General features: G+C 41.9%; 1 protein-coding gene and 1 pseudogene across 1 annotated transcript; one reads left to right on the top strand and one right to left on the bottom strand.

The window, feature by feature from the left end:
- Positions 1–3,057: 3,057 nt before the first annotated feature.
- Positions 3,058–9,303, bottom strand: LOC111968594 (growth/differentiation factor 6-A-like). The gene is made up of 2 exons (XM_023994279.2): positions 8,776–9,303; positions 3,058–5,907 (listed from the first exon to the last, which is right to left on the bottom strand). Exons 1-2 carry the CDS (start codon positions 9,191–9,193, stop codon positions 4,901–4,903), a joined length of 1,425 nt encoding a protein of 474 aa, XP_023850047.1. The 5' UTR covers positions 9,194–9,303; the 3' UTR covers positions 3,058–4,900.
- A 1,257-nt stretch (positions 9,304–10,560) lies between these two features.
- Positions 10,561–13,428, top strand: LOC111968997 (transmembrane protein 151B-like; annotated as a pseudogene).
- Positions 13,429–15,477: the final 2,049 nt, after the last annotated feature.

A 15,477-nucleotide genomic window follows, 5' to 3' on the forward strand; every position in this document is an offset into this window, starting at 1 on the left:
TTCCCTTGAAAAGCATGGGGAAGACATCATATTTGATTAGGTTAAAGCAGAATTATGGCGAAATACACATTGCATAGATGTTGTTAAGATCTGTGAATTTCATATCAGAATCCCAATTCAATAACAAACCAATGCTCTTACACAAACAAAACTCAAAATATATTTTGTCAGTGTTAACAGCTACTAACTTTAACATTGCCCAGGTCAAACCGCAACTGATGATATTGTTAAATTAGAATAGAGCATGCAGATCTCAAGTCAGAATACCTCCCACAGTGCATTTGGAAGAGAGACCATCCTTGGATAAGCCGACCCGGGAGTCGGTCAGATGTTCACAACAACACTTTGTACTCGTGAAGCATCCATGAGTCTTGAAACAACATCCATCCTAACCATTGCACAGCTTTCACCTTTTGTTGCGTTAGAGTCTAGGATTTTGAGGCATTTTCCCCCAATGATCTTTACAACACTCAACACCAAATCCTAACATGTGTCCATTGTTCTTGGCAAAATTGCTCAAGCTTTGTCAAGTTGGATGGGGATCGTTGATTTACAGCAAACTCTGTCTTGCCACAGATTTTCAGTCGCAAAATGTGCAACAAAATGTAACAACTGTGCAGGGGAATACTATTTCAAGACAATGGACATGCTAAGACAAGCTTGCTGAAGTAAACATGCAATGAAGTATGGAACAGCTCAATCACTTCCTTGTCCTGCCATTTTCATGAAAATGTGTTTGGCATTATGGATCACAAAGAAGCAGAAAAAAACCAGTCATACAAAGTAGCTGTAATAGGACACGCACACAAACAAAGTGGAAAAAATACAAATGTATCTAATATCAAGGCATAGCATACCAGAGGAGCTACTCTCTGGACTAAATTAGCTTTTGGGGTTTATTTTCTGCCTGCCACTTTTGTTTTATTATCCTTTGCCGTATTGATGTAATTTAGATAAAGGGTATACACGCTAATCAAGAAGCTCTTATGGTAACTATTTTCCACTGAGCAGAATGTCACTGCAGTTGAAAATATATTCAAAAAGGAGGGTAACTTTGATAGTAATCATGTTTCCATCGAAAATATGTGCAACAGGAATTTACAGGAAGTTGTATCATTACACCCCCTTTTTCTTAATGTTTGGGCAGTTTCATGTTTACATTTATATAAAAACTCTGGAAAATTTATTCAAACATTGCTATTGATCAATGAATGTTAGGTGAATTCAATGTTTGGAGAGTTGCATTATAGCCATGTATCGGCCTCCTGGAAATTATGTGCCACTAAATCTCCTCTGCTGTTTGAAAATATAACACAAGCAGAGAATTTCTTGTTTGTTTTTGAGCGTAGTCCTTAGTTCAAAATGCCACTATAGTCCGTTTTGCAGGATTTTGTTTTAATTCATAAAGAACCAAATCGGTTTAACATAATCGTAAAAGAAAACCGTAAAAAGTAAACAATCTCTGGTTTGGACTAAAACATGTGGAACAAAATGCATGAAAGCTGCTTTGGATTTTGGTTAGAAATGAAATGAAATATTTTAACAAACAGAATTCCAAACAAAAGAAGCAAACACTCAAATATGATAATTAGTACATTACATTTGACTCACATATTGTATATCAGTACAAATACTCCTGTACTTAGAAATGCACTAGTCTGTAGTCATAAATTATCGACTATTTGCCTTTTGTGCAAAAACATGGGAATATATCTATTTGAAGAAATACAACTAAATGTACATAAATGTTGATACACCACACGGGAGTCAATGGAGACAGAATGGTTTGGTCATTTCAAATTATATTCAAGAATCTTTGTTTGAATTTGACTTGGAATTACAGGAAATATAATTACATTTAAACTGAGACTCAGTGATATGACGTAACCACAAACAGTGTTAAATATATTACAGAGAGAGTGTGATGCAAAAGGCTGATCTCTTTCACCAATACTATGAAATATCTGCAAGGGAGTTCTCTCCTAAGGACACCACATATGATCTGTGCCTAGTTTACACTTTGCAAGTGGTTTTGTTTCCTATGTGTTGACTGTGCATATTTAGTTACCTTGTATTAATGTGATTCCACTGGGATTTGTGAAATAATATACAGTGGGGAATTTACACTTAATTACCACCTTTGAAAAGCAGGTAATAACTTATTTCTTGCTGTGATACCTGTATGTTTGGAATGACAATGAACAAACACGGCAGGGAAGAGTTGGCTAAAGCACAAACATACACTACATGACCAAAAGTATGTAGACACCTGCTCATGGAACATCTCATTCTAAAATCTTGGGCATTAAATTGGAGTTGGTACCCCCTTTGCTGCTATAACAGCCTCCACTCTTCTGGGAAGGCTTTCCACTAGATGTTGGAACATTGCTGCTGGGACTTGCTTCCATTCAGCCACACGAGCATTAGCGAGGTCGGGCACTGATGTTGGGCTATTAGGCCTGGCTCGCAGTCGGCGTTCCAATTCATCCCAAAGGTGATCGATGGGGTTGAGGTCAGGGCTCTGTGCAGGCCAGTCATGTTTTTCCACACCGATCTTGACAAACCATTTCTGTATGGACCTCGCTTTTCCGCAAAGTTGGAAGCACAGAATCATCTAGAATGGCATTGTTGGATGTAGCATTAAGATTCCCTTCACTGGAACTAAGGGGCCTAGCCCGAACCATGAAAAACAGCCAAGACCATTATTCCTCCTCCACCAATCTTTATAGTTGGCACTATGCATTGGGGCAGGTAGCCTTCTCCTGGCATCTGCCAAACCCAGATTCATCCGTCGAACTGCCAGATGGTGAAGCGTGATTCATCACTCCAGAGAACACGTTTCCACTGCTCCATAGTCCAATGGCGGCGAACTTTACACCACTCCGGCCGACGCTTGGCATTGCGCATGGTGATTTAAGGCTTGTTTGCGGCTGCTCTGCCATGGAAACCCATTTCATGAAGCTCCAGACAAACACTTAGTGTGCTGACGTTGCTTCCAGAGGCAGTTTGGAACTCGGTAGTGAGTGTTGCAACCGAGGACAGACGATTGTTACGCCCTACGCGCTTCAGCCCTCAGCGGTCCCATTCTGTGAGCTTGTGTGGCCTACCACTTCGCGGCTGAGCCGTTGTTGCTCCTAGACATTTCCACTCACAATAACAGCACTTACAGTTGACCCGGGGCAGCTCTAGCAGTGCAGAAATTTGACAAACTGACTTGTTGGAAAGGTGGCATCCTATGACGGTGCCGTGTTGAAAGTCACTGAGCTCTTCAGTAAAGCCATTCTACTGCCAATGTTTGTCTATGGAGATTGAATGGCTGTGTGCTCAATTGTATACACCTTTCAGCAATGGGTGTGTCTGAAATAGCCAAGTTAACTAATTTGAAGGGGTGTCCACATACTTTTGTATATATAGTGTATTTGGACCAGCAGGCTAACATGCCACTCTGGACTGAACTCTAAAATAAAATGGAATAGATGGAAATTACATCCAAAGACCTACACATGTTGCTGTTTGATCAATAGTATTTAGCAAAATCATGTGCTCTTATAATTCAGTACCTGGAGTGTTAAATGGTGAATTCCAATGTTCCATTTCCCTGACAAGGAATTCCTATGGACATTATATAGCCTATAGGTTCTGTGCTGTTGACAGGGAAATGAATCGCCATATCAATCAAAGTTAGCACGGGATCTGCTTGTTTAAGTCATGTACATTACCAGCTGTAGTAGAAAGCCTACTGCAAAAAAACGAAATTTCTCAGTTGCAAGCAATAATAAATCGGAGTCATGCCATAAAAATCTGCTTCAAATTCACCTTGTCGCCCTTCATTCATACCGCCTTCATTCATACCTTAAATGTTCCATATCATATACCTCTGATCTTTGCATAGTAATGATATAGAGTGATATAAGCAAATGCATTGTGACACAGCTATTTTTCTAAGTTAACTGTGTAAATGGGTCCTATAGCATATCCCTAACTAAAGATCACGGTTCCGCCAACTTGGGCTGATAGACAGAGGTTTCTACAGCAGACAGCTCCATAAATGGGAGACGTTTTCTGTCTTGCTAAAGAGATGCATAACAATGTCCAGATTTTTCAATACTGACAGCAGCATTATCTAAAACATGTCCAAGAGATAACGGTAGGGTCTTGTGTGATGCAAACTGCAATATTCAAAAGTCCTTTTTGATTGTGTCCTCCCATACATTTGAAATATTGTTTTAGTTAAGAGCAAGCACAGTGGGAGCAGTTCAGGGAACTAAAACTGTCTTACAATGTCTTCTGATAGTTAAAGATATCAAATAATTTACTCCCATGCCTCTCTTATAGGCACACACATGTACTCTAACGCTGTTGTCATAACGCTAGAAGTCTGGGGTTTTGTTCATTTCAATTCATTCTGTCTGCTGTTCAGCAAATTTAAAGCTAGGGCTGATGTTTTATACACTTTATCATAAATGGATTACTAAAGTAATGTATTAGAACCAAAGTCAGAAGCATAGCAGTTGTTTAAGAATGGGATATTTACTAAGGTTGACAGCATCGAACAACATGCAGAGCCAAGGGGACAGAGAGAGAGAGAGAGAGAGAGAGAGAGAGAGAGAGAGAGAGAGAGAGAGACGGAGCATGTTATGAGTAAAGAAATGCTAAAGAGCTCATGAAATTAAATAGCAGCTCAATGACAAATTCTAATAAATTAAGCAGCAAATTAGATTATGTTCCACTCAAGTTAAGGCAGATCAGTAATGAGCATACTTGTCGGGACTTTTTTCAGCAAATCACAAAATACAGTTGGTTTAGGGGGAAGAAATAGGGGAGGCCTGCGTTAACAAGCGCATCAAACCACCAATTGATTTTCCGACAAGACAATCAGACATCCCCCTCTGTCGCAATGCTACCTGCAGCCACAGCTCTCCACCACCATGTCCTCATACTGCTTGTAGACCACATTGTTGCCAGAGTCAATGTAGAGGATGCTGATGGGGCTGAGTTTGGAGGGGACACAGCAGCTGGGAGGGCTGGAGTCAGGGTCCATAGAGTTCATAAGTGTCTGAATGATGGCGTGATTTGTTGGCTCCAGGTGTGAGCGCAGCGGAAAGTCACACACGCCCTCACAGTGGTGCGCCTCATAATCCAGCGGTGCGATGATCCAGTCGTCCCAGCCCAACTCCTTGAAGTTGACATGGAGCTGCCTGCGGCTGCATCGAGTCTTCCTGCGCCCGCTGCCTCCACCACTCCTTCCTCCTCCACCTCCTCCAGCACCGACGCCTCCTCCTCCCCCACCAGCTCCACCTATAGATCTGCTGGTCAGGGCAGTCCGGCGTCTGCGACGCCTGGATAGGTGACCAACCACGTCACCAGAGAGGTCCAAAGGATCCAGAAAACCCATGTCTCCTCGCACTGCCTTTATCTGCTCCCTGATCTCCTTGAACAGGTTCTCTTTCCTGCGGGTGCGAGAAAAAGCCACCAGCAAGGCCCTCTCCTGGGGCTGCCGAGACCGGCGTCCCAGCCCTACTGTAAGAGGGTTGGCTGCCTCTTTGGTCAACTCCGAAACGACCAGCAGGTCAAAGCAGGCCACAAGGAGGTCGTTGCTCGCTGCTGTCCTGTGGCTCCTTCGTCGAGCCTTCACGCTTGCCCACACGTCAAATACATCCCATTTGGGAGGCTCGCCATCCAGAACGTCGACTGTCCTGGAATCCAGCAGCCGTCTCCCAGAGTTCCCCTCAGACGAACAAGTGTAGAGGAGGAGGCGATAAAGATTCCTGCCCCATGTCAGCACAGGAAGGAGATCCAACAGTGGCTTTCTCAGGATCCTCAGTTCTGCCTCCACAAGCTCATCAGTCCTGGACAGACTGGAGAGGTCGAAGAGATAGCGCTGGCCACTTCCCCAGGAGGAGTGATCTGTAGTGGAATCAAACACAGGCTAGTCACTTGAATCTAACACTAACACACACATACACAGTTATTAAAACACACCTATTCCAAAAGAGGGTGGGGAACGCAAACCAAGCACTGGACGTCAGCTGACTTAAATCTCTTTGAGTGTCTGCGGCCATATGTAAACAAGTCTTCAACGTTTGGCAGGAACTCCCCTTTGGTCAAGTGCAGTGGCTCTCTACGCTAGACAGAAAGCCTGTGGCCATGAAGCCCTGTCTGTGTGTCTCCCCCTCGGTGGGAATACCATTTCCACATGCAAGCAACAGAGCTGACAAAAGCTGCAGGAGCAGGCCAGGAGGAAAGCACTTGGCTGACCTGTAGGCAGGCTCAAGTCCTTGGCAGTATGTGCTAATTACACTGATTGAGTGAGAGGAGGGTTTGGCGAGACACTGGAGAAACTGAAACTGAAGTGGCCTCAGTTCCCTTCCTTTCTTCCTCCTTCGGTCCATATTTCTCATAGAGAGAAAGTGGTGGCTTTAGAGATTTGAACACACCAAAGTGATGGGGATGTAATGTATATTTAGTAGAATGTTTGGATTTCATATAGTGATGGGTGCACATACAGCTATAGTCCACAAACAAACAGAAACCTGACACTCACCTGAAGTATCACATACATGAAAAAGAAAGACAAACAAAATAATATTTAAATAATTTCTATGCATCTGATATGTTAGTCACGTCTACGTCCTCCCTCCCCAGAGAATTCAGTTTGGCACGTAACAGCTATTCACAGCATCAGCCATACCACAGTTGCAACCATGACGGAGATGTGGCAATTGGCAGGGGGGAAAGCTTGCTAAGAGGGAACAGACTATCGCCTAACTTTCAAAAGTTTTCATGTTGACATTCAACCCAAGCAAGAGGTCTTGGGATACGGTGCAACCTGAGGACGAAACCGCAGTTCCATGGTTAAAACATGAAGGGGCTTTCTTCTCCAATACAGATGGGTAGCATAAGAATCCAAGGCCAGATTGTGGTGTCGTGTCATCGATGCATTATGGAAGGGACCTCAAAATAAATGGAATTGTGCACAGTGAGGCTCCTGCTGGAAAAGGACATTCAAGCCTTTGTTGAGTGCAGATGATCTCTACCCCTTGTCCCCCTCTGAGAAAGACCAGCCAGGCAGGCTTAAGTGGAATACCCAGACAATGAAAGGTGAAGGGAGCAGCACTATCCTAGCAAATATCCGCTTGCAAAACAAAACAATGACATAACCCAGACTATGTTGTAATCTCAGTGAATAAAAGATAAAGCTGCATTCTTTTCATATATTCTGTGTCTACATGTACCTGACGTGAACTTGCTCTGTGAGCTTTATGGGGGCAAGTGAATAGGAAAGTCAGTGCACACAGTTAAACTCACACATAGGTGCACATTGACTAGATTACTTTGTTGGCAAAACTAAGTTACATCAATAAAAAACTATAATATTGTCTCTTAAGACTACTACTAATTGCTGACTTTGAAACCAAAATACAAGGAAATGATACTTCTCATCTTTGATGCATTTAAATGATTGTGCATTAAGACCGAAAAGATGTTCATGCCTGTTTTGGAATCTGGTTTAAAATTATTTTTAATTACCTCCACTTTTACCTTCTAATTGTGTTTGTTCTTTAAAACAAGTTTGGAATCATCAAAAAGATTATGTAAAATGACTATAGTCCTTTGAAAATAATAACACATTTCTTAACACACAAGAATAACACACAGTTATAACATGTTTTGAGAGGAAGTAGAGAAATAATTCCTTGCCATAGGTCTACAAACCAAAATGTTGAATAATCCTTGCTGTTATTGTTATTGTTGTTATTATAGTTACTATTATTGTTGTTGTTATAATGTATAAGTTTACATGAACCTAAAACAGTGTCATTGTTATTATATTTACATGAAAACGTATTCCTTAAAAATCCTGATTAACAAATTGCACTATGCCCAATAAAAAACAGTTTTGGACATAGTTTAGGTACTTGTATTCCTGCTATTTACTTTGATGGAATAGGCCTACTGACAGAGTATACTTATTCAAACAAATATTCTATGTGAACACCCGTTTTAAATTACAAGTATGTTTTTATCAGCAACACCTGGACTCGGGGAAAGCAGGCCTTTTCGAAGTGTTTAGCTCAAGGTGCCAGTGAGGTTTATACATCACAGATGTTAGAAATACGAGACATTTGACTTCATATTTCGTTGGAAGTATTTAGAGTATTTAGAAAACTCCCATATAAATGTGAAACAAATGTAGGCTACCTCCCCAAATAGACTAATGTTTCAGTTGTAGGTAGCCTACTTTAGACTCCTTAATACTTTTCAATAACGCATTGTTGCCAACGTGACAGATGTCGGGATGTGGCGTAGGGGAGCATTTCAAATGAATGCATTCATCTTAAAATAATGACTGCTGGAGAAGGAAATTGTCAAGCAATTCGCTGTAAGGTTATCAGGTTTTTCAAGATATTGCAATTCAATGTTTCTATTTTAATTAATGAGGGGAAATCATGTTTTTTTAAATGGCAAAAAAGTTTTTTTTAAACCCAATGACAGACATTTTTCTAAATATTCCCAAATCAGTTGTCTCGTATTTACCATATAATTTTCCAACACAGACTTGTCCAAATAGGTTGACCTATAATACAGCAATTTGCAGTAGGCTATGGATGTTTGGATAACTGATTGATTGTAACCCATTAATCACAATTAATTTATTACGTCCAGTAGAGTCAGCTATTTGAGTTGCCTTCAAACCCAAAATAAATGGCAACCACCATGATTAAGTCTACCTTGAGTGATAATAATAAACCTACTGATTTCACTTTCACCCACCTTTTCCTTGATCCACGAAACTGGTCACCGTGTTGGAGTGTCTTGCGGTGCGAGGAACACTGCTGTTAAGCCCTCTGCTCTCTATCTCAGATAGTGTCCTGTATAGAGATACCATATACTCATGGGGGACGATAGTATCATTTATCGGAGGGTCTTTCCTGGACACTGCTGTCGGCTCTCTGCGACTCCGCTCATCCAGATGTGAAACAAGCCCGTTATCATCCGCACCGGAGGGGTACTGCAATGATCCAAGTACCGCTGCCTCCAGAATATTCCCAAAGCACAGGGAAAGCCATAGCAAAGGAACAGCAGCCCTAATAGGATCCATTTTCAGTGGTCTATAGCTGTAAATGAGAAAGTTGGACGGGTTTGATGACTTTGGAAACTCCCCTTGCTCTTTAGATTGTGTTAATATCATGGATTTGGCTGACACTGAGTGGCTACATTGTATTCTCTATTGCACTGTGTTCAACCAGCGCCCCTAGCGAGGAGCAACAATTGTAGGATACTTTTTCAATCAAGATGCTTTGAGTCTCACCATCTTTCCCAGCCAAAGTATAGGCTAGCCTACATATATTTCGGTAACTAGTCTGCTTAATAGGATTTATTCATAAACCGTTACAAATTATTGTATATGGGGTTTATGAATAGTTTATGAATCTGTAATAAACCGTTAAAACACATAGGTTGAAATTGTGTGCTTGTTTTTTTGTTCCTTGCCAAATAGTGAGTTTATGTGACTTCACTGTAGCCCACTGATAATTAGCCTGTTATTATTGCCAGTGCATGCAGCTAATGACAAGGACACATATCAATGTGTTTATTTATAGATGCATAAATTATATTGGATTAATCTAATCATTAACCGTTACAGTATACCTACGTAAACTCTTTTATACATAATTTCAAGTAGGCCCTATACCTTAATGTAAATAGTTAGCCATTTTCAGTTATTCATATGCTGAGACATATTGGAGAGGAAATGATCCATAAAGATCCTGATCTACTTTCAGTAGGGATGTTAATAAAAAATAGTCCTACACAACAAATTAACACTTTTTACTGCCTTCGTTTTTTACTCATATTGTACGTGTGTAGGCCTACATTGCCATCTGCCGTTTCATTGAGGGTTTGCATTTCAGAACAATCTTTTAACCTGAACAAACTCAAGACATATCGCATAACAATTTCACCATGTCTTGCCCGTCTGCTTTTTGTTTTCTTACCATTCTTTAGTGTTTATTTATAAATACAATTATAGTACATACTATTGTTATTAGTAGCCTAGGCAAGTATTAGGCTAGTAGGCTGAATCAGTTGTATTGTTACTAGGCAATTTGTCATTCTATTATTGTTAGGTTGTTGTTCATATTATAAAGTCTTTATAACAGGTGTGTATGACTCGACCCAATTTGCTCAGGTTGACTATAGTGGCTTAGTGGAGAGGATAACTTCAGCATACCGACAAGGTCACGTTCCTTAATCTGGGTGAGGGAGAATTCAAACACGATTCTAAATACCCTGATCTCTTGGAAGACGCCGCTGGTGTAAATGCTTTCTTGATCGCGACGTTTTAGTCTGTTACCTGTATGTTTTATTCGATTAAATGTCTGCCATCAGCTCTCTCAGCTGCTGAATGCCTTTATTTAAAATACATACCCTATAGATTAAAAGCAAATAAATCACGCTTTTTATGTGCAAAATTAACAAAGGAAACTGGATAGACACAAGCAACTATCTCTACGTTGGAGCAAGCAATCTAAGTAAACTCAATTCTGAAATTCGGCTGCTTCAGCGAGTGAGAGCAGTACAACCACCGTTTGAGGATGACACCAGAGAAGAGGTACCACTCATATTATGCTGCCATACAATTTCCACAAGTCTTGCTATAATAAAAGCAATACATGGTCGAATATTGATGGCAATCGAAAGATTCAAGATGTACATTCGTACATCAGATGCCTGCTTTTACTCAGACCTTACTGTATTCAGGTGTAGCCTAGGATGAACAAGGTGGAAATAAAGCTATATTAAAAAAACATTAAAACATTAAGGGGGTATGACGATTCCTTTTATCCTGTTATTTAATAGTATTTTTTATAGTATTTTCCTATCAAGAATGAAGCAAATTGTTTCAATTGCATAATTAGGTTTAGGTAGATTTATATATATATTATATATATATATATATATATAATAATATTATATATATATATTATATATATAATATATATATATATTATAAAATATGAGTCAAGCACCTTGCAGTGAATTATAGGAGCTTCATAGATGTGGGGGGGGGGGGGGGGGGGGAGGATAAACATTGTGAATAAAACATCGAAAGACTCAACAATGTGTCATGAAATGTTGAATGGTTTGAATTCAAAATGATGTGTCCATTTACATTTACTTACACTATCCTCCTTTTTTTGTATGCTTTGAATTAACAGCAGAAGCACTTGAATGTCACGCCCTGGCTTAGAGATCCTTTTTATGTCTCTATTTTGGTTTGGTCAGGGCGTGAGTTGGGGTGGGTATTCTATGTTCTATGTTTCTCATTTCTTTGTGTTTGGCCGGTGTGGTTCTCAATCAGAGGCAGCTGTCTATCATTGTCTCTGATTGAAGAACCATACTTAGGTAGCCTTTTTTTCCCCTGTCTTTGTGGGAAGTTGACTTTGTTTAGGGCACATAGCCTTTGAGCTTCACAGTGTTTTATTGTCTTGTTCGGCGTCATTTTGATTAAATAAAGAAAATGTACGCTCACCCACGCTGCACCCTTGGTCCTCTCCTTTAACAGCCGTGACATTGAAACAATCCCTGATCAAGTCCCTGTGTAAAGAGAGCATCTGGAAAGGGCTGCTGCTCTCCATGCCTCATGTACAGCTGCAAAGGAGCCATGGTGTGGTGTCATTTCACCAAGGTGACCCGCCTCACCTTTGACAGTGCCTTTAAAGGGAATTCCATGATGTACCATGACAGCCCCTGTTCTGATGGCTACGTCTACACCCCTCTGGCCTTCCTACTCATGCTCTACCTACTCTACCTAGTGGAGTGCTAGCACCATGACAAGAGTGAGCTGCAGCATAAATGGGGCGTGGAAGGCATTTAATGAACGTGTTCAAAGGATGCAGCAAGCTAAAACCTGCATCTGGTGGAAAGACCATTAGCTACCACTATGTTAGACAGACCGGCAGGTCACATGCTACCCGTTGAGGAACGCCTACACCAGCAACCCAGGTCTACCATAATGGGTCAACGCCACATGTGGCTGAGGCGGAATATGACAACGTTCACTGTGGGGTGAAGGACGTCTCTGTCACGATGCGTTCTCAGTGGAAGAAGTGGACCAAGGCGCAGCGTGTGGAAAATACATTCTCTTTTATTTGAGAATAAAGAAAACACGAAAACAAACACTATTATAACCTAACAAAAGTGAAGCGCTATAAACGTAAGTGCACACACAAGCTACAAACGTACAACATAGACAATTACCCACAAAACCCAAATGCCTATGGCTGCCTTAAATATGGCTCTCAATCAGAGACAATAAACCACAGCTGCCTCTAATTGAGAASCAATCTAGGCAGCCATAGACATACAAACACCTAGACAAGWCACTGACCCATTAAACGTACAAACCCCTAGACAAACCAAAACACATACATTCCCCATGTCACACCCTGACCTAACTAAAATAATAATGAAAACAAAGATAACTAAGGCCAGGGTGTGACAGTCTCAAAACAACTGCATGGCCCCACTCACAAAACTGAGGTTCACTGAGTGTTTTAGTTTTGCTAATGTGGAGTCTGAGAACTCCTACCTCACCCAAAGAGCAAAGTTCTTCACAACGAGGAGCTAGATGACTGTATGGAGGTACGGGGGGATGCACCTGAAGGACATCAACTTAAAGGAGTATGTGATTGTGTTTTCTCACCCTGACCACCGTCCATGGTATGGTGTCTCATCATGTGTTCTGGGCGGCATCCTTTCTCACCTTCTCATGGCCCCTGAGGGTTGTCACAGAGTACCACACTACCTACGTCCATTACCGTGTGGAGAAGCTCTTCAGGGCGGTTTACGTCCCTGTGACCCCTCTCAACGAATGACCTTACAGCCACCGGATCCCCCGGGTTAACACAATCGACAGAACAGATCTGGAGTGGCACATCCGTTCCAACCAGCAGCTGGTGCCTAGCTACTCTGAGGCTTGTCTCATGGAAATGGCCCAGTGCTCCTCTGGTGGCTTCAGACAGAACTGCAAGCGCTGTCACTGGGCAATGAGCAGCTCCTCCGTTTTCTCCGGCAGTGCCCTCAGCTTATGTACCAGCAGTAGCCCGCGCGTCGGCCAGGTGTCCTACAGCGACAACCGCTTCTCCTTGGGCTGGCGTTATGGCTCGCAGCGCAGCTGTTTCTGGAGGAGTAGAAACAGTTTGGATGAGCAGTTGAGTCCCAGTGAGAACATCCGCTGCCTGTCCGGACGCCTAAGCACTGACGACGAGGACCCCCCTGGATTACCAGGATGCTCTCTGCTTCCCAGTGCTCATTGTCCACTGTAGTGAGAAATGCCACAATCATGTCCACTGCAGGGAGAACTACCACAATCACAGGTCCTTCCATAGGAATGGCTCCAATGTGGAGACCTCCCTATGACAATGCAGTGTATTCACAGATACCATGACTTTGTGTATGAACAAAGATGTATGTCCGCAGGAAACTAACAACTACTGAAAACCTCATGGCATAAGATTGTAAATGGGTCTGTATATATGTAAATCGTAGGTGATTAGTCCCTCAGTACCTTTTAACTAGTAATCTCTAGGGGTTACATTTTGGCTGTGATAACACAAAAATGTGGAGATGTTACCAAAAAGAGAATTAGAGGCAGCATACTTAAATTCACACAGGACACCGGATAAGACAGGAGAAATACTCCAGATATAACAGACCCCCTAGCCTCCCGACACATACGCTATTGCAGCATAAATACTGGAGGCTGGAGGATGTTTCTATAACTTGATTGGAGTCCACCTGTGGTAAATTCAATTGATTGGACATGATTTGGAAAGGCACACACCTGTCTATATAAGGTCCCACATTTGACAGTGCATGTCAGAGCAAAAACCATACCATGAGGTCCGAGACAAGATTGTGTTGAGGCACAGATCTGGGGAAGGGTACCAAAATATTTCTGCAGCATTGAAGTTCCCCAAGAACACAGTGGCCTCCATCATTCTTAAATGGAAGAAGTTTAGAACCACCAAGACTCTTCCTAGAGCTGGCCGCCAGGCCAAACTGAGCAATCGGGGGAGAAGGGCCTTGGTCAGGGAGGTGACTAAGAAGCCGATGGTCACTCTGACAGAGCTCCAGAGTTCCTCTGTGGAGATGGGAAGACCTTCCAGAAGGACAACCATCTCTGCAGCACTCCACCAATCAGGCCTTTATGGTAGAGTGGCCAGACGGAAGCCATTCCTCAGTAAAAGGCACATGACAGCCCGCTTGGAGTCTGCCAACAGGCACCTAAAGGACTCTCAGACAATGAGAAACAAGATTCTCTGATCTGGTGAAACCAAGATTGAACTCTTTGGCCTGAATGCCAAGCATCACGTCTGGAGGAAACTTGGCACCATCTCTACGGTGAAGCATGGTGGTGGCAGCATCATGCTGTGGGGATGTTTTTCAGTGGCAGGGACTGGGAGACTAGTCAGGAATGAAGGAAAGATGAACAAAGCAAAGTACAGAGAGATCCTTGATGAAAACCTGCTCCAGAGCGTTCAGGACCTTGGACTGGGCCGAAGATTCACCTTCCAACAGGACAAAACCTTAAGCACACAGCCAAGACAATGCAGGAGTGGCTTCGGGACAAGTCTCTGAATGTCCTTGAGTGGCCCAGTCAGAGCCTGGACTTGAACCCAATCTAACATCTCTGGAGAGACCTGAAAATAGCTGTGCAGTTACGCTCCCCATCTAACTTGACAGAGCTTGAGAGGATCTGCAGAGAAGAATGGGAGAAACTCCCCGAATACAGGTGTGCCAAGCTTGTAGCGTCATACCCAAGAAGATTTGAGGCTGTAATCACTGCCAAAGGTGCTTCAACAAAGTACTGAGTAAAGGATCTGAATACTTACGTACATTTATATTTTCAGTTTTTATATCTAATAAATTTGCAAACATTTCTAAAAACCTGTTTTTGCTTTGTCATTATGGGGTATTGTGTGTAGATTGATGAGAGTAAAAAAACGATTTAATCAATTTTAGAATAAGGCTGTAACACAACAAAATGTGGAGAAAGTCAAGGGGTCTTAATCCTTTCTGAAGGCACTGTATACAGTGCCTTCAGAAAGTATTCATACCCCTTGACTTATTCCACATTTTGTTGTGTTACAGCCTCAATTCAAAATGGATTAAATAGATTTGGGATGAGTTAGCTGCAGAGTGAAGGAAAATCAGCCAACAAGTGCTCAGCATATGTGAGAACTCCTTCAAGACTGTTGGAAGAGCTACCTTATGAAGCTGGTTGAGAGAATACCAAGAGTGTGCAAAGCTGTCATCGAGGCAAAGGGTGGCTACTTTGAAGAATCTCAAATATAAAATGTATTTTGATTTGTTTAACACTTTTTTGGTTACTAAATGATTCCAAATGTGTTATTTGATCGTTTTGATGTCTTTGCTATTATTGTACAATTTAGAAAATAGTAGAAA

Source organism: Salvelinus sp. IW2-2015, linkage group LG9 (genome assembly GCF_002910315.2).
Source record: "Salvelinus sp. IW2-2015 linkage group LG9, ASM291031v2, whole genome shotgun sequence".
NCBI lineage: Eukaryota > Metazoa > Chordata > Actinopteri > Salmoniformes > Salmonidae > Salvelinus > Salvelinus sp. IW2-2015.